The sequence below is a fragment of the Lygodium microphyllum genome, chromosome 3 (assembly GCF_053477565.2).
Source record: "Lygodium microphyllum isolate KBCC chromosome 3, Lygodium_microphyllum_v1.1.10, whole genome shotgun sequence".
Lineage (NCBI taxonomy): Eukaryota > Viridiplantae > Streptophyta > Polypodiopsida > Schizaeales > Lygodiaceae > Lygodium > Lygodium microphyllum.
The window spans coordinates 177,019,294-177,039,780 of NC_141137.1; the positions used below are offsets into that span (position 1 = coordinate 177,019,294).

The following is a 20,487-nucleotide window of genomic DNA, read 5'->3' on the forward strand; positions in this document are numbered from 1 at the left end:
TGGTTGGGAATCACCGGTAGATGCATATTCAGTGTATGCATATTTAGTAAAGGTACAAAACACAGATGTACTTGTGGAAGAAAAACGAAAAAGAGATGAAGATATTGCAGGGACATCTAAAAGAATGACAAGAAGTGTGGATCTGCCTAAAGTTGCAAATCAGCCACCTCCCGAGCATGTTATGGAAGAGGTAAGTCAAAAGCAAAAACATGAAAAAAAATAAGAGGGCAAAAAGAAGGGCAAGCAACCAAGATATAAGTTGCAATCTGACATTGAGACATCCACCGATCTTAAGAAGGTTCTTGAAGAACGGATCTTAAACAATCGGGTGAAATTTACCTTGGGAGAGGTGCTTGGCATTGCCAAGCGAGAATTTCATGATGAGATCATTGGCATAATTAAAAGGAAGTGTCAGTTTCTTAGTGATATCACTAGTGCATTGCTGCAATTTGAAGAGGAAACTAGTTTGTTGGGTATTTGGGCTGAATATGAGCATGAAGTAAGTACTGGATTATCTATGCAGGATGCTACTAATAAGTGGACAGCATGTGGAAAAGAGAAGAAAGTGGCTGAAAATGCATTGTCTTGTAGCAATATGCATGGTGGAGTAAGGCAAATGCAACAATATGGAGAAGAAGCTCTAGGATTTATTTCTCGAAGTCACTACACAAGAAATCATTGGGCTAGAGCTACCACTGAAACGATAGTGAAAATAGGGGAGGGTGAAACTCCTTGTGTTGCTTTACTTAACCATGGGTCTGAGATAAATGTCATTGAGCAGGGATTGTATGAAAATGTGCATGGCCTGTGGACACTGATCATGGTTGGCGTATGAGGGCTGCAAATAATTCTTCAGGGGAGCTCTATGTTGCATGTCCTAATGTAAACGTGACAATTGGTGATGTATAGGAAGAGCAACACTTCTTTGTGCAAGATAATTCCTCATATGCAGTGATTTTGGAACAGCCCTATATTACAGAAGTGCATATGGAAACAAAGATACTTAATGATGGTTCTGCTTATGCAAGAGTCAGAAGCAAAGATGGAAGGAAAGTAGTCCAATTTCTTACTATTTGTGTTAATCATCCTAGAAATCGTGATATGCTTCGAGAGTCTCCTTTGGTTCCAAATGCAAGGGAATTCAAAGACCTAGATTTTCATTAAGCACTGCTGTAATGTGGGGCTACAGTAGTGTTGTTCAGAGGGTACGTACTCGCCTCTTGATGAAATGAAGCATGCATTTACTATTGATAATTCTCAGTTTACAGCAAACAGTTCATGTTGGTTCACTACAAGATATAGACCTTGTAGCGACGTTTAAAGCGACGAAAATACAAACAACAAAATTTGCCCCCGTCGTCGCAAAAAGCGTCGTTATTGACGACGCCATAAAATCGTCCATATAGCGACGTATATAGCGACGGTTACAGAGAATTTGCGACGCTTATAGCGACGACAATCGCCACGCGTGCAGTAAATTTGCGACGCAAATAGCGACGGTAACAGAGAAAAAAAAATTTTGTGGCAGGGTAGATATAGCATAGTGTGCTGTATGAGAGCCATACAAAATAGTTTCTGCACTGCTGCATACAAAGCGTTTGCAAAAAAAAAGAATGTATAATGAAATCATAAAACTGATAGATGAAATAAATACATGATATCACATAAAATGCGATTTGTACAATCATAAAACAATATCACTAATACATGGAAAATGTCTACATAGATCGGGCGACTAAAAACTAAAGGTATGTGAGCTCTAAGGATCCAAGGGCGAGCTACAAATCCTCATCCCCCGAAAGCTCTTCCCGCTGCAAAGGAGCATCAAACGGATTGTGCAGAAAAAGAAACAACATATCAATCCACCATACAATAATGCATTCAAATATCTCATGGTAACTACGGACAAGAAAGATGAGTGACTTACTGGGCCACCGCGTCTATACAATCGGTCGATCAATGATCTGAGGTCGTGCCTCTCTGCATATCGAGTCTCAAGGCCTTGTGGATCGCGATTTGTAATGGAATGCTGTAAAGACAACAAAATGCTAACTGTTAGAAACATGATTGTCAGTACAAAGAATATCTCAAAAAAACAAATAAGCAAAACAAAAGAGAAACTTACAAAGTCCTCCAAATATGTCATGTGGCCGCCACTCCCAAGATGATGTACCGATTCGGCCTCGATTCGTGCCCTCACCGCCTCCCGCTGCTGACTCCAACGTCCTGGCAAATTTGTAGCCTCATCCCTCAGTCGGCGCTAGTCATCTACATCTAACCACTCGGGCTTTGGAGCCCCACTCTTGATTGCCTTGCATGCGTCGGATCGTCTATGTGACATGTATGTACGCATGCAATCCATCATCCAGCCCGTAGAGAATCTATCCACTGCGGCTGGCACCGGGAACTCCTCGTGCAAGGATGCTACTATGTACTCCTTGCTCCCCTCCGGTATGTTCCTCCAATGATCCAAGACGTTGTGCCGAAAAACTTGTTGGCACAACTCCCTCATGCGAGCCATCACCCTCCTCCCCTTATCATTCATGATGATGGCTCCTGACCTGCCATCCACCAGGTATCCATAATCCCTAGGAGTGTGCCTTGTATGGGCCCTCTCCCATCTCCGTCCACGCTCCTGGGCATATCCAGGAGACCCCTGTACATCCGGTGTACCGACGGGGGTACCCTCTCCCGGAGTGCCACTCAAAGGGGTGCCACCAAAGGGGGTGCCACCAAAAGGAGTGCCACCAAAAGGCATGCCATCTGCCGACGGCTGCGCAAAAGCCGGAGTAACTGGAGTGGACGTCCCCACAGGTGTGACAAATCTTGGAGGTAACCGAGCTCCAGCTGAACGACGAGACGGAGACACCGCGTCCGTGTCTCCACAACAGCACCCCCCTGATCCTCTTGCAGTCGCAATCCCTCCCTCTGGCCCAAGTCACGAGCGTCGAGATCGTATGTTCGAAGCTGAAGCATCTGATCGCGCTAAAGCTGATCTCGCAGAGCGCCCTGACGAAGAACAAGATAGCTCCTGATCTTCCATCTCTCGGAATCTCGTGAGCTGATCTGGAGACATGCGTGCCGTCATCTCCTGAAACTCCTCATCGCTCATCCCTCGACTCATCCTGAAAATGTCGATATCTACACAGATAAAAAATGATGTTAGAATAATCAATTTAAACTATACAAAGCACATTAATATAAATCATTTTTGAAAAATCCCTCTTAAAATACATATCTTATCTACCTTTATGGAAGATCTAAACAACGAATTGAGTAATACAATTCTCCAAGAATGAAGTATTCTATGGTCCCATGTTAATCTCCTAACACAACTCTGCATACACTGGAAGGTCGATAGACATGTCACCACAAAAGAACGAGTCTGCCTCGTTCTCAAAAAATTCTACGACTTCTGTATTTCCATCATTGTTAGCCGATGCGGGCTCCAAGCTTGCGGTGGTCTCCACCCCTTGTAATTTCGATCCCTCTATTTGCATATTTTCTTCATCTATGCCTGGAACATCGCTTTGATCGTATACTCTCGCACCTCGAGGAGTTGAAGGTATAACATACCACCATCGAGGTTGTCGGGGATTTGGATAGAAGATTACCTGTTCACAAACACTTACAAAGCGGCTTCAAACCATTGTGACATAAACCATGTCGTATTACAATTAGCAAGCAAATGACTAGTTGTATCTGTTCACAATGGGCCGGAAACACAAAGGTGTCGCGCAAATCCATCCATTTTTTTTCGGAATCTATTTTGAGAAATCTAGATGGACCTCGTCGAACTGTTGCGGCAGCTCCTCCAAGTACCACTTTGAACCACTGCACATCGAATATTATCATGGAGAAGCTACGGTAATCCACCGTAATAATACTTTGCAAGTTCCCAAAATACTCCATCTCATCCACAACCGTGTTCGGATCCGTTGCTCGTCGCCGACTCTCTTGCTCAAACCTTGCCATGACACCACAGTCCATTATGGAGTGCATTTGGTCAATACGATCCACCCGAAAATGCCGTCCGCGCGATCACGCTGCACTATATATTTTGTACTGCACATTGAAACACTCAAATTAGATGTAGCAAGCAAATTTAGATACGACACATTCTAAACCCCTCATTACCTTTGGACTACATCCCCTCGAGAACTCCCACTCCTCCATTGAGACCTCTGTCCCTTCGCTGAATGCTGCGGTCAAGGCTCCGTGCAACCATCGTGTTGACATAAACCGCGGCATCTCCTCCATGCCTTCGGGATATCGAATCGGTCGGTGATGCGTACTGCGTCGAAATTCAGCTCGCGCTTCCTCTCGATCTTGCCTTGCAATCTGGTACTTGGCGAGCCACGTCTCTATGGAGGCATGGTGCAACATACAAAAGCGATTCACCTTCTCTTCCATTGAGGCATCCATTCTTTTTTCTACCCCATTTCCAACCACCACATCTCCAGTCAGCCTGTCATCGTCCTTCAGCGTTCATAGCATTTCATTGTCTGGTTCCACCGTTGGTAGCCATTGTGAGATATGCACTAACGCCTCTGACACCAACCAACCTTCCACCATGCTACCTTCTGGACGAGCTCGTTGTCACACAAACCCTTTCAGGGTTTTCATGAAGCGCTCCAAGAAGAACATCCATCGCGTATGGACAGGTCCAGCAATCTCCACTTCGTCCACAAGATGCACAAGAAGGTGAACTTGTATCGTGAGCATGCTAGTGGGCAGGTATTTCTCAAAGAGACAGACCGTCTCAACTGCTCCCCGCCCTGCGGATTCAATGGAGGACGCCTTAATCTCTTTCTGTGAGATCCATTGCACCAAAGTCGACAACTTGTAAATGGCCCTGCGAATTTCTGAAGTTAGGCATCCCGCGATCGCGATCGGTAGGACAAACTGCGACAAATGAGAAAGCATTAAGAATAATGGTCACTTTTCAAATTTCAAAATGTCCACGCTAATTAAAATCCATTATGTTCACAAACCTAACGTATCTTATGCCAATCATGGGATTTTAGCCTAGACATTTGGTCATCTTTAGAAAATGCGGACCTGAGAGAACGCATCATACCCATCGGAGTGCGGATAGACTTGATTACTTGCTTCACAATGCGCTCTTCTTTGGTAGACAAAACCCAGGGAGCACGAGGAAGCTGCACTCCCCCTTCAGCACTCGACTGCAGCCAAAGCGCCTCCATCTTACCTACCTCCTTTAAATCCATTCGTGACCCTATAGTGTCTCTCTTTCCTGTGATGTGGTCCCATAGCAAGCTGCCCACATTTTTGAAAATATGCATGGGATCCAACAAGTGGTTGACCTGTAAGTGGGTCCAATATGGCAACTCGTAGAAAACTGAGAACCGTCGCATTCCATTTGGATGTGATTCCAAGTTTACCATTTTCAGCTCGTACCAGCTTGCAACATTCATACGTGCTGGAGGTCGTCCAAGAAAACCTTCCCTAAGTTCATGATCCTCCGGCAAGAAAGCGGCGTGTCCTTGATATACCATCTTCTTCATGGTTCGTGACCTTCGGGAGTCTAACTGTGGCCCACACAATGGACATGCATGATAACCTGAGGTAACGAGACCTGCAAGGCGATCCATGATCTAGTGAATACTTGATTGAATGAAAAAAAATATAGATATTACCGGCAAGAACAAAGGTCTGCTCACCTGAGCACTCTCCCAATCCCGGAAAGTCATGCATCGTCCACATGAGAATGGCTCGAATGTTGGCTGACCACCGACCATCGCACCTGCTCATATCTTGCACCATGACCCTCTCCTCCCACAAAATCTTAAGCTCATTGACTAATGGACGAAGAAACACGTCCATATTTTTTACTTTGTAGCGGCCCGGGACGAGCAAGCTAAGGATGAGATGTCCTTTCTTCGTAGAAAGCTATGGAGGAATGTTGTAGTTGACAAGCAATATAGGCCACACACTGTAAGAAGTCGAGCGCAGACCGAATGGGTTCACACCATCCATGGCGAGATTGAGCCGAAGATTCCTTGGCTCTCGCGCAAAGCCTGGGAAGGTAGAGTCAATGTGGCTCCATGCGCGCGAATTTGCTGATATTCGTTGCACTCCATCCGTGGACCTATTCTGCACATGCCACGTTGTCAAGCTTGCCATGGCAGACGTGCGAAACATGTGGTTTATGCGGGGGATGAGCGGAAAGTGTCTGAGGACTTTTTGAGGGATGGTCTGCCCTTGCAAGTCCTGTCGATACCTGTGAGCACCACACTTTGGACATGTCTCCATAGTCTCGTATTCATCTCGAAACAATATGCAGTCGTTGATACATGCATGGATGTTATTGTAGTCCATGCCAAGCTTCCGTAAAACATGTAGTGCATCATCACGAGACTCAGGCATGGTGTTTGCAGGTGGCAATATATGATATTTCAATAACCTGAAAAAATCATAAAACACCTTGAAAAATCCATCCATGTTTGCAATAATACTATTTTTTTTTAAAAACAATGAAGTCTGTATGCAAGGTACCCGAATAACTCAGTCACACTTGTATCGCTCCAACCGTATTTTGCTTGCACACTTAAGAGTGCAAGCAATGTCTTCAACCGAGATACTCGGCACCCATCATATAATGGTATGGATGCTTCCTCTCTAAGCGGGTCAGATGTCTCAACATCCATGGGAATCAATGCATCGATCATTGCCTCCATCTCAGGCTCCAAGATTGTAGGCAGGTCGGGAAGGTTGTCTGTCTCCTCTGGCATTGATGGTATAGATGGGCCTTGCGAGTGGTCGATTGGCTCCTGCAATCCATCCATCGCATGTCCATGAACTCTTCTAATTGGCCGCAAAGGGTGCACTCCCCCTTGGGTCGAGACATCACCCCCCTGGATACAAAATTTGCCAACAAGACCCAATCTTATTGTGTATGGTTTTCAATTAGCTTGAGAGTACAATGCATGAAAAATGCTAACTTCAAATTACCGTTTGCTGAAAATCTGCAATCGCCTGATCAATGATCTCAGATTGAACCTCGCCAAATCCTCGTAAGTGTTCTATAGACAATCGGGGTTTTCGTCTAATTGCCAACTTGCATTGAGAGCAAGGACATGGGACACGCTGATTAAGATACGACTCGCGGTCTTGAACAATAAGACCTTCTTCGTTTGCCATCTTATCTACATTACAGCAAACGAGGCTTAAATGGATAGCTTTATGGAGATGTACGTCAAGTTGCAAGTTGACCATAAACCTTGCATTGTATATAGTAGTCGAGAGATTTTCCAATGTTATATCTTGGCCTTGTATCATGCTCAACGATTTGTTTGTCCCGGTAGATAATTTTTTGTTATATCTCGGCTTTGAGTATAAGTAATCCATTTTAAAATTAATGCGCGCCATCTATGAAATTTTACAACTATAGTAATAAAATTTATTTCAATCAATTCTACTCATAGTCATAAGACCTGAGAGAAATTATCCTATACTCAATTTAAGGGTTTCTTCTTCTATAACAATAATTTTGGGTTCATTTTGATGAAGTACGTGGTCGTATGCAAAGCACATTGCATACCATTATCAATACGTATATTATCTTAAATTTCCTTCCCCTCCCTCTCCCTCTCTTTCTCTCCCTCTCCCTCTCTTCCTCTCTTTCTCTCACCCTCTCCCTCTCCCTCTCGTTCTCTTTCTCTCCCTCTCTCATTTCCTCCCCCCCCTCCCTCTCCCTCTCCCTCCCTCTTTCTCCCTCTCCCTCTCCCTCCCTCCCTCTCCCTCCCTCCCTCTCCCTCCCTCTCCCTCTTTCTCTCCCTCTCTCATTTCCTTCCCCTCCCCCTCCCTCTCCCTCTCCCTCTCCCTCTCTTTCTCTTTTTCTCCTTCTCCCTCTCTATCTCTCATTCTCTCTCATTTCCTAAACAAGCAAAAAATAAAGTGATTTAAACATCCTCCAAGCAAAAGGGAGAGGGAGAGATACAATGCACTCTCCCTCTCTTTCTCTTTCTATCCCTCTCTCATTTCCTTCCTCTCCCTCTCACTCTCTTTCTCTCTCATTTCCTCTTCTAAACAAGCAAAAAATAAAGTGATTCAAACATTAATCAAGCAAAAGGGAGAGGGAGGGAGAGAGAGAATGCACTCTCCCTCCTTCTCCCTCTCTTTCTCTTTCTCTCCCTCTCCTATTTCCTCCCCCTCCCTCTCCCTCTCCCTCTATTTCTCTTTCTCTTTCTTTCTCTTTCTCTTTCTTTCCCTCTCCCTCTCCCTCTCTTTCTCTCTTACTCTCTCGTTTTCTCTCCTAAACAAGCAAAAAAGAAAGTAATTTAAACATTAAACAAGCAAAAGGGAGAGAGAGAGAGAGAATGCACTCTCCCTCTCTTTCTCTCCCTCTCCCTCTCCCTCTCCCTCTCTTTCTCTCCCTCTCTCTCCCTCTCCTTCTCTTTCATTTCCTCTCCTAAACAAACAAAAGAGAACGATTTAAACCTTCAACAAGTAAAAGAAAGAGAGAGGGAGACTCACCAATGAGATATGGCGAGCGTGGGCGGCTTCTCTTTGCAAGGAGGGCTCCTCCTCTCCTTCGTGAACAACGGCGGTGGCGGTGGCGGCGGCGCCGGCAGCAAGTCTCTTCCTCTTCTTCTCTCACAAAGCCTTGGCTCTCTCCCTCGCTCTCGCTCTCAAAAGGCGAAGAAAGAAAATGAAAATGGCGCTCTGGTTTCGGCCGCGCTTTTTTTCCCTGCGGCGTCGCTATTTGCGTCGCATTTGCGTCGCTATAGCGACGCCAGTTGCGACACCAATAGCGACGCCGATATCCGCCGTCGCTAATCGGCGTCACTATTGCCCCATTCCCTTGTAGTGGTTTAAGCTTATGGAAGTTATGTGTAGGGCTAAACGCATATCTATGAAACGGGCTACTAAGAAACTAAGAGCATTGGGCCTGTTAGCTGAAAATGATGGCATTTCAGGCATCTTTTATGGGCTGAATATTACTGACACTATGGCTAAAATTTCAACAACTATACATGCAGAAAATGAGGCTGAAAAGAGAGTGTTATCAATATGTTATTTGGATATGTATGATGTTATAGCATTGTTTGCTCAGCAGGAAGGATTACAATGGGTTGAAGCACTTGTGGAGACAAAGTATAAGATAGTTGACAAAAAGGTGAAACCAACTGCTTTGCCACTTCCACCAAAGAGTGAGGGTATGTATGAAAAAGTGTCAAGGCAGCCAAGCTTACGAGATCCTAAAGATATAGGTCATCAGTTTATATCTGAAACATTATAGGAATTGAAAGTTGGTGTAGAAGGGTTTCTTTTGCCTGCCGAGAGAAATTGTTTTATGCATATGTTGGCTAGACATGGGAAGGCATTTGCATTTCAACCAAGTGAAATAGGTTGTGTGGATCCAAATGTTGTCTCTCCTATGGTCATATTTACTGTCCCACATGTACCATGGAACTTGAGGCCTATTCCAATGCCTAAAGCTTACTTGCCAAAGCTAATGGATTTGCTAAATGAAAAGATTCGCATGAAGATCTTGGAGCCTTCTTCAGCCCCGTACTCAAATCGTGGGTTTACTATGCCCAAAAACAATGGGGCTTCGAGATTTATTCAAGACATGCAACCAGTCAATAAAGTGACCATAAGAAATGTGGGTGCAGGTCCTGTGGTTGATGAATTTGCAGAGGCTTTTGCAGGGAGAGCGATCTATTATTTGGGTGATCTTTACGCGAGTTATGATTAGTTTCATCTTGCAATTGAAAGCAGGGATATCACAACCATGAAGACTCCTTTAGGGTTAGTACGAATGTGTACTCTCCCACAGGGTGCAACAAACTCAGTGGCACACATGACAAATGCTATGAATAGGGTACTGAGAGATTTTATACCACAATTGACTATGCCCTTCTTGGATGATATTCCAATCAAAGGGTGTGCAGTGGATGAAAAGAATGAAGAGATGGATGCTCATGGATGCAAACAGTTTGTTGCAAACCATATTGTGGATTGTGAGAGAATTTTGACACATCTAAAAGAGGTGCATTTAACTCTTTCTGGACAAAAGTCTATCTTTGGAGTTAAAGAGGTTTTGATTGTTGGGAATATGTGTGGGCCTTATGGGTGAAGACCATCACCAGCAAAAATAGATGGGATTGATAGAATGCAAGATGTATGCACGAATGTATAAGAGGTGTGTAGATTCTTAGGTACATGTGTGTTCTATTTGATATGGATTCCTCACTTTACACATGTAGCTGATGCTCTTTATCAACTTCTAAGGAAAGGTCAGAAATTTCATTGGGAAAAGAAGCATCAGAAAGCAATGAAGAAATTGAACCAACTCTTAAAATCTGCTCCAACGTTGAGAAAGGCTGACTGTTCACATGGAAAGCCTATCATTATTACTATTGATACAAGCCCAATTGGGATTGAATGGGAAATTGGGCAAGATGATGAGGAAGGGCAAATATATGGAATACACTTTGGTGCAAAATTTATTGACTGAACGACAGAGAAGATATCCATAGGTAAAAAGAGAATTATGGGGAATTGTGATAGCCCTTAAATGTGATAATGAGTATTTTATGGGTGCTCATGTAGTCATTGAGATTGATTGTTTGCCAGTATTGGGTATGATTACTAGTTGTGCTACCGCAGACATTGCTATGCTCCAGTGGATTGCATATATCAAATCTTTGAACCCTAAATTTTAGCATATTACAGGAAGAGATAACCCAGTGGTGGCAGACATGTTATCCCGAGCACGCTATGAGAATGAAGATGGGACGATGAATGATAAGGAAGAAGATGACTTTCTTATGGTTGAAAATGATGTTGCAAGAGTGATTTTAGCAATGCAAGGTGTTGCTACAACATTAACAGAAGCTTGGACAACAAAGAGAAGACACTTTAGATGTTTTGCATCTTGTGTAGAAGTGTTTCTAGAAGACAAATATGCAGGAGAGTGGCTGAGAATTGGTCAATATCTCAGTACATTAACAAAGAGAGATAAATGGTTAGATGAGGAGTTTAAGAAGATCAAGAGGAAAGCCTATGGATTTTTCTTGAAAGATGGATACTTATGGAAACATGATAAAAAGAAACAGGGTATGCCATTGCGAGTTTTGGGTGACAAAGCTTCACAAGTAAAAGTAATGCAAGAATTTTATGAAAGCTTGTGGGCTAGTTATAGAGGTGTTTGGGGTACTTTTACAAAGATCAAAGAAAGATATTGGTGCCAGGGTATATATAAGGATGTTACTCACTTTGTGGAAACATATATAACATGACAAATGTATTCAACTGTGAGACATCAGGATGGATTGCAACCCACATATCCATTGTCTCTTCATTTTAAGTGGGTGGTAGATTTGGTCACAATGCCTACACATCTTTGGCAAATGAGGTATCTTGTGCTTGCTCATGAGGACTTGACTAATCAAGTGGAAGGGAGATCTCTATGTAATAAGACGACAAATGCCGTATGTACTTTTCTCTTAGAAGAGATCTTTTGTCGATATGGCTGTGTGGGAAAAATTACAGCAGATAGGGGTGAGCTGGATGCAGATGAAGCTCATGATTTCTTTGCACGGTTGGGGATAAAGATTGCTTTTACTTCAGCCTATAACCCTGAAGGAAATGGAAAAAGTGAAAGAGGTCATCCACCTATTGTGAAGGCATTGGCAAAAGCGTATGGAGAGAATGTAAAAGAGTGGCCACGATTTCTCCCTTATGCTTTGTGAGGGGGCTGACAAAACAACTCATAGTGCTGTTATAGGATATATGCTTGCAGAATTGATGTATGGTCAAAAACCTATCATGCCGATAGAAGAGATGACAGTCACATGAAGTGTGTTACCTTGGGAGGAGGAGTTGAATCGAGAGGAGTTGTTGGCCTTACGCATTAGACAATTGGAAAGAAATTCAGAAGATATAGAGGCAGCAACTACAAAGTTAAGGGCAGCAAGGATACAGAACAAGAAAGGGTTTGACAAAAGACATTGACTGAGACCAAGAACCATACAAGATGGGGATTGGGTATTGGTTTATGATAGCAGTTTAGATAACCAACATAGTGCTATGCGTAAAGTTTCCAAAAGATGGTTTGGACTCTATGTGGTAAGACAAGTGTTTGATAATGCTACTTATGCATTAAATGAGCTGGATAGAATAGCCATAAAACTTTCGATAGCAGGGAAAAGAATCAAATTATTCAAAAGGTGAGAATCTACTACCTATGAGTTGCTAGAATTAGAAGAAAATAGTGGCCATGATACAGGGGCTATCTAGGAAGATATGGAAGATGAAGAAGTAAAGGATATGGTTGCAGAGGATAAGGAGGACTTAGAATCCGGTGACAACTAGGATTTTGGCATATACTAGAGGATGTGCAGGTTTAGAGGGGGTGGATGTCGTGATGCTATGAGGACATAGTGTGAAAAAATATGGAATGCATCATCATTTAACTTCTCTATTGATCTAAAGAGTCAATGTGATCTGAGCCATTAGTACTAGTGTGAGTTGCATGGATTATCCGAAAATACTAGATTTTTGGATAATTTTAGCCTATTTTTTATATTATTTATTGTAAAAATCCAAAAAATTTAGAAATGGCTTCTAGATTAGGATGGCATGCAAAAAACTAGTTGCTTTTTTAGCCAATTAGAAGATTTCATAAAAAAGACAGATTGACAAAATCATGCGCATTCCGATCGCTGTAAACAGGTTGAAAACTACAGATTGAACTGAAAGAAGAAGAATGAGTGATCTGGGAGATCCGTGACTAGGTTTCTTGGAGTTTTACCCCCCCTTTCAGAGCCAAAGGAGCCATCAGATTTGGGTTCCGGATAGCAAAGAAAGAGCTGATTTTTCTTATCCACGTTTTTGGTCTATGAATGAGCCCTAGGAGAACTAATGCCTAGAGATTGCTTCTGAGTAGTGCAAAGATTCTAGGTTCTTTCAATATATATTGATTCAATTCATTGTGATTTGTTTTTGTCATGTCTACCACTTTGGTATTCTCTATCTTCTCTTCCATCTCCTATCTCTACTTCCTTCTACTTCTGATCCCCGGTGGATTCGACCTTTCGACAAAAACCCCTCCGACAACGTGACCACACTGCACAATATATTTTGTACTGTACATTAAAACACTCAATTATTTGTTGCATATAAAATATAGATACAAAAAACCCTAAACATGTCATCACCTTTGGACTACATCCCCTCGAGAATTCCCACTCCTCGGTTGAGACCTCCACCCCTTCGCAAGACGCTCCGGTCAAAGCTCCATGCAACCATCTCGTTGACATAAGTCGCGATATCTCCTCCATGCCCTTAGGATATCGAATTAGTCGATGGCGCGTACTACGTCAAAATTTAGATCGTGCTTCCTCTCGATCTTGCCTGGCTTGCTGGTACTTGGCGAGTCACGTCTCCATAGAGGCATGGTGTAACATACAAAGTGATTCACTTTCTCCTCCATTGCAGCATCCATTATTTTTTCTATCCCATTTCCAACCACCACATCTTGGATCAGTCTATCATCATCCTTCAGCGACCATAGCATACTGTTTTCTGGATCCACCGTTGGTAGCCATTGTTAAATATGCACTAGCGCCTCAGACACCAACCAACCTTCAGCCATGCTACCTTCTGGCCGAGCTCGTTATCACACAAAGCCTTTTAGGGTTTTCATAAAGCACTCCAAGAGGAACATCCATCGCGTATGGGCAGGTCCAACAATCTCCACTTCATCTACAAGATGTACAAGAAGGTGGATTTGCACCCTGAGCATGCTAGTAGGCAGGTATTTCTCAAAGAGACAAACCGTATCCATTGCTCCCCGCCTCAGGGATTCAATAGAGGACATCTTAATCTCCTTCTGTGAGATCCATTGCACTAAAGTCAACAACCTGTAAATGGCCCCACGTATTTCTGGAGTAAGGCATCATGCGATCGCGATCGATAGTACAAACTGCCACAAATGAGAAAGCATTATAAACAATGACTACACTCCAAATAGCAAAATGTGCAGGCCACTTACAATCCATTCGTAGTACAAACCTGACATATCTTATGCCAATCATGGGATTTTAGCTCTAATAATTGGTTATTTTTAGAAAACGCAAATTTGAGAGAACGTATCATACCCGTTGACTATTTACTTCACAATGCGCTTTTCTTTAGTGGACAAAACCCAAGGAGCGCAAGGTAGCTGCATGTGACCATTAACACTCGACTGCGGCCAAAGCGCCTCCATCTTGCCTACCTCCTTCAAATCCATTCATGCCCCTATAGTGTCTCTCTTTCCTATGATGTGGTCTGACAGCAAGCTACCCACGTTCTTGAAAATATGCATGGGATCCAACAAGTGGTTGATCTGTAAGTGGATCCTTTATGGCAACTCATAGAAAACTGAGAACCGTTACATTCCATTTGGATGTGACTCTGCGTGGACCATTTTCAGCTCATACCAGCTTTGGGCATTCATACGTGTTGGAGGTCGTCCAAGAAAACCTTCCCTGAGTTCATGACTCTTTGGCAAGAAAGCGGCGTGTCCTTGATATACCATCTTCTTCTTCATGGCTCATGACCTTCAGGAGTCTAATTGTGGCCCGCATAATGGACATGCATGATAACCTGAGGTAACCAGACTTGTCCCAACACCTCTATCCAATGAATACAAACTTGAATGAGCTATGATAGATATTACCAACGAGAACAGAAGCCTATTTACCTGAGCACTCTCAAAATCCTGAGAGGTCATGCATCATCCACATGAGAATGGCTCAACTACTAGATGAAGATACACGTCCATATTTTTTACTTTGTAGCGTTCGTGGACGAGTAAGCTAAGGATGAGATGTCCTTTCTTTGTAGAAAGCCATGGAGGGATATTGTAGTTGATAAGGACTATAGGCCACACACTGTAAGAAGTTGAGTGCATACGGAATGGGTTCACACCATCCATTGCAAGATCGAGCCAAAGATTCCTTGGCTCACAGGCAAAGCCTGAGAAGGTAGAGTCAATGTGACTCCATGCGCGTGAATTCGCTGATATTCGTTGAACTCCATTTGTGGACCTATTCTGCACATGCCACGTTGTCAAGCTCGCCATGCCGGACTTACGAAACATGTGGTTTATGCAAGGGATAAGTGGAAAGTGTCTAAGAAATTTTTGAGGGATGGTTTGCCCTTGCAAGTCCTGTCGATACCTGTGAGAACCACACTTTGGACATGTCTCCATAGTCTCGTATTCTCCTCAAAACAGTATGCAATTGTTGATACATGCATGGATGCTGTTGTAGTCCATGCCAAGCTTTCGTAAAACATGTCGTGCATCATCATGAGGCTCAGGCATGGTATTTGCAAGTGATAATATACGATGCTCCTCTCTAAGCAGATCAGAAGTCTCGACATCCATGGGAATCAATGCATCAATCATTGCCTCTATCTCAGGCTCCAAGATTGTAGTTAAGTCTCGAAGGCTGTCTGTCTCCTCTGGTATTGACGGTATAGATTGGGTCGTATCTTCCAAGTGGTGGATTGGCTCAAGCACTCCATCCATCGCATGCCCACTAACTCTTCTAATTGGCTGCAAAGAGTGCACTTCTCCTTGGGACGAGACATCACCTCCCTGGATAGAAAATTTACCAGCCACACCCAATCTTTTTGTATATGGTATTCAATTAGCTTGCGAGGACAATGCATGATTGATATTAACTTTTCTTACCATTTGCTAAAAATCCAAGATCGTTTGATCAATGATCTCAGATTGAAACTCGCTGAAGTGTCGTACGTGTTCTATAGACAATCAACATTCTCATCAAATTGCTAGCTTGCATTGAGAGTAAGGACATGGGATATGCTAATTAAGATACGTCTCGCGATCTTGAACATCAAGACCTTCATCGTTTTCCATTTTGTCTATGTTATGACAAACAAATTGTTTTTGTTATCATTCTTTTTTCTCTTTCTTAAATTGTTTGAGAAGGGATTTCTTCTCTTGTAACTCAGCAAAAATTAACGTATGTAAAGACTTCACCCACTCACCCACAAATTAATGTATGTCAAAGTGTTTCCAGTCTCGTGGTGTTGGACCGGACCTCACCTGACCTCACCACCACTCTCTCTTTGTTTTTTATCCATTCATTATCTCCTCTCCTTCCATCTCTCTCTCTTTTTATCTTTCTTTATTATGTTGTATATTTATTCCCTCTCTCTCGTTCCTTCTTCCTTTTTCTCTTCCTCCCTCTCTCTTATTTTCTTTAGCAAAACATATATCTCTCTCTACTACTACAACAACAACAACAATAACTACTACTACTACTGCAAACAAGAAAAGAAAAAAAAAACTACTATTACTACCACTACTACTACAACAACAACAAATAAGAAAACTAGACAACAATAAATAAGAAAATAAAAAAAACTATTACTACAACAACAACAACAACAACACTAACAAACAAGATAACCGCTATTACTACTACAACCACGACTACGATGACTACGACTACAACTATGACTATGACTACGATCATGACCACGACCACGACCACTATAATAAACAAGCAAAGAAGAAAAAACTACTACTACTACTACTACTATCACACAACAACAACAAATAAGAAAACTAGACAAAAATAATCAAGAAAATAAAAAAAACTATTACTACAACAACAACAACAAACAAGAAAACCACTACTACTACTACAACCACGACTACAATGACTATGATTACGACCACGACTATGATTACGACCACGATCACGACCATGATTATGACTATAGCTATGGCTATAACTACCACTATAATAAACAAGAAAAAAAAAAAACAACAACAACAACTACTACTACAATAACAATAAACAAGAAAAGAAGAAAAAACTACTACTACTACAAAAAAAAAAAAAAACAAGAAAACTAAACAACAATAAACAAGAAAAGAAAAAAAACTACTACTAGTACAAAAACAAGAAACATGAAAATAACAACCTCTCCTCTCAGGGGGGGTCACTCATGAATATATGTATAGAAAATGTGAGTTCAAAATAAGGGGTTTTTAAAACACCATTTCTATAAATTTTTTACATACAGAAGGGTGTCATATAAAGGGGTTACTTATAGATTGAATAGAAAAGGGTTGTTTTTAATTCAAGAAAAATTCATAGATTAGGATATTTATAAATAGGCAATGAATGCATGTTATATAGAGAATATATATATAGTGAACCCCCCGAGCCTCTCCCTCCTCCTCTCTCTCCCTCCCTCTCCCTCTCCCTCTCCCTCTCTTTCTCTCTGTCCCTATTATGTTTAATGTTTTCTCCCTCTCTCCCTCTCTCTTGTTCTTTCTTTCATTTTCTCTCTTCCTTTCCCTCTCTCATTTCCTCTCCCTCCCTCCCCCTCACCCTCTCTTTCTCTCTTTCCCTATTATGTTTAATGTTTTTCTCTCTCCTTTCTCTCTCTCATTTCCTTTTCTCTCTTCCCCTTCCTCTCTCATTTTCTCTCCCTCCCTCACCCTCACCCTCTCCCTCTCCCTCTCTCTTTCCCTATTATATTTAATGTTTTCCTCTCTTTCCTCTCCCTCCCTCTCCCTCTCTCATTTCCTCTCCCTCCCTCACCCTCTCCCTTTCTCTCTTTCCCTATTATGTTTAATGTTTTTTCGCTCTCTCTCTCTCTCTTTTCTTCTTTCCTTTTCTCTCTTCCTCTCCCTCTCTCATTTCCTCTCCCTCTCTTTCTCCCATTCCCTATTATGTTTAATGCTTTTTCCTTCTCTCTCTCGTTCCTTCTTTCCTTTTCCCTCTTCCTCTCCCTCTCTCATTTCCTTTTCTCTCTTCCTCTTCCTCTCCCTCTCCCTCCCTCTCCCTCTCCCTTTCTTTTTCTCTTTCCCTATTATGTTTAATGTTTCCCTCTCTTTCCTCTCCCTCCCTATCCCTGTCCCTGTCCCTCTTCCTCTCCCTCCCTCTCTCATTTTCTCTCCCTCCCTCTCCCTCTCCCTCTCCCTCTCTTTCTGTCTCATTTTCTCTCCCTCTCTCAATACACATGAATTTTAACAAAAACAAGTAAAAGAGAAAGAGAAAATACAAAAACAAAGCAAGAAGGAACAATGAACTCACCGTAAAGGCTCGAAGAAGGATTCGGCGACTCCTCTTCACGACAGCGGCTCCTCTTTTCCCTCCGTACACTTCCTCCTCTTCTTCGCGAACGGCGGTGTCGGCGGTGAGAAGCTTTCCTTCTCCCTCTTTCTCTCTTTCTCTCCCTCTCCCTCTCAAATGCAATATGTCTGCTCTCCCTTTCGCTCTCCCTTTTGGTCTCTCTTTCATATATGCGCACAAAATAACGCACTCGGGTTTCAACTCGTGTTTTTTTCGTCTGAGTATCGTCGCTATTTGCATCGCAATAGTGATGCCAATAGCAATGCCGCTATTTTGCATTGGAAAGCTCCATCGCTATACCTCCATATCCTTGTAGTGGAAGATGTGGTAAAAGAGGTTCTTACCATTAAAATAAAAACATAAAGAGAAAAAATCAAAAGAGAAAATGTTCATCACCTTGTGATGGATTGATAGATTCTTGGGTTGAATCGGACTTGGGGCTAATGCCTTGTGTTCTTGGGGGTAGCATGTAGCCAAAAGACGACAAGGATAGTTGGATCAAAAACAAAAGTAAGCGAAAAAAAGGATTTAGTGTCACCTTACAAAAGCTCGCTAGGTTCTTAGGTACCAAGACTAGACCTAAGATTGTTTCCCTATTTTGCTTGGGTCACAATAGCAACTCTTTCCTTTTTAACATCTGAATACCAAATAATAAAGAATAAAAAATAAGAAAAATGAAAGTATATATATGAATTCAAGTGGACCAGGTTATAGAAGTACTCATCTAATAAAAGTTCTTGGTACAGTTGTTCTAGGTGAGGTAGGCATATTAGACCACCAATTAGGATGACCTCTTTGATAACTTCTTTTTGTCTGTACGCAAGCAGTTGGGTAGCAACTAGCTCTTGATCTCTTTGTGAGATTATGCTTGGTCTATCCCTTGTGGAATTCACTCCTAGATCTTTGTTAGGGGTAGGATGAGAGTTGTATTATGTATTCTATTGTATATATTATTTTAAGCAGCTTGATGCTTGCTGTATTTGATTTTTGTATAGATCAATATGTGGGTTCAACAGCCTAAGTCGCCCTATCCCATGGTTGTCAATGAGAGATGTGACTAGGCGTCAAAACTAAAGCAAAAAATGAAGAATTTGTAGTAAAAATTAAGAGGCATCAAAGTTTTCTAAGCAAAAGTGGGTGGCTTCGAATATATAAGAAACGTCCAATTTGTCAATCAAAGCTATAACTTTTGCATTATAAAACAGTTGCTTGATCTAAAGGCTAGAAACAATGTCCAAAGGCCAGGTCAATAGAAAATGATACGAGGAACGTGATTATACCTTGAGATCTTGAACATGAGCTTGTTTGCTTCTCGAATTTTAAATACTCACTTTGTCAACAATGTGAATGCATAAGAAGTGAACTAGATAAATAGAAATTAGTGATTAAGAAGGTGAAAAACTCAAAACTTGTCACAATTGGGAGAAAGTGTATTTTTTGACACCTCATTCTTCATGAAATTTAGATTTTGTAATTATTTAAGGAGAGAAGCATTCTTGGCTGTGATTCCTTTATTTTCTTCACTCTCCATAGCCGCAAGTAGTGCTTGAAATGATGCATTCTATCAAAGTATTAGTTTTTAGTATTTCTCTCTCCTCCTTATCTCTTCTTATAGTGGGTATTCATATAAAATGAGAGGGATGTCGAAGCGTGATGTGATGCAAGCAATGGAGTGAAGAAGCATGAAGGTGATTGTTAGTGGTTGTGTAGAGTGTCAACGGATTGCCTAAGCGATGTTGAAATAATTAAAAATAAAATGGTTTTATAAAATATTCTATGACAAGTCTTGTTTTATTTGAGAATTTAAAAAATGAATGGTATACATGTATATAAAGCATTCTTGCTAAGAAAAAATCAAAAAAGTATTTTTCAAATGCTTGATTAGTGTGCTTGCTATTATAATAATTAAATTTGTGAATGTATTCATATAATTTTTTTTTAGAAAAGTTACAAAGAATGGGGTCTTGAGAGAAACGGAATGATTAGATAAATCTCGATACTATGAAATAATAAATATATGTTTGTGTACTATTTGTGTGATTCCACGGGATGGAGATTTCCTTAGTATGGTCACATATTGTGTGTTAAGGTATGTTTCTATGTGGTTTTTCTCATTTCACTACATGCCTAAGAATATGACAATGCTTGCAAAATTTGTCAATAGGGGGTTGTTAGAAGGGGAAAGTAAGCTTCTTGCATTCTTCTAGCATCCTCTTCTAGCTTTACATGTTGTTGCTTGTACAATTCAACTAACCTCCTATATGTTTCTAAAAGGTTCCTTGTGAATTCTAGATCTCCATATCCAAGCTCAATTATTTGCAAAGAATACTCTAAGTATCTACTATAC

General features: G+C 41.7%; 1 protein-coding gene across 2 annotated transcripts; it reads right to left on the reverse strand.

The window, feature by feature from the left end:
* Positions 1-1,673: 1,673 nt before the first annotated feature.
* LOC148039246 (uncharacterized) lies at positions 1,674-18,521 on the reverse strand. 2 transcript variants are annotated; one of them, XM_087675547.1, is made up of 4 exons: positions 18,102-18,521; positions 2,126-3,141; positions 1,928-2,029; positions 1,674-1,811 (listed from the first exon to the last, which is right to left on the reverse strand). In XM_087675547.1, the coding sequence occupies exon 2, from the start codon at positions 2,756-2,758 to the stop codon at positions 2,261-2,263; it is 498 nt and encodes a 165-aa protein (XP_087531673.1). In that variant the 5' UTR covers positions 2,759-3,141; positions 18,102-18,521; the 3' UTR covers positions 1,674-1,811; positions 1,928-2,029; positions 2,126-2,260. The 2 variants fall into 2 exon arrangements, with proteins under 2 accessions (XP_087531673.1, XP_087531672.1); XM_087675546.1 differs by lacking the exon at positions 18,102-18,521 and adding an exon at positions 8,500-10,699.
* Between the last annotated feature and the right edge of the window lie 1,966 nt (positions 18,522-20,487).

Coding starts and splice junctions, on each gene's coding strand:
- LOC148039246 (XM_087675547.1), bottom strand. CDS start 2,758: ATGCCTTTTGGTGGCACTCCTTTTGGTGGCACCCCCTTTGGTGGCACC.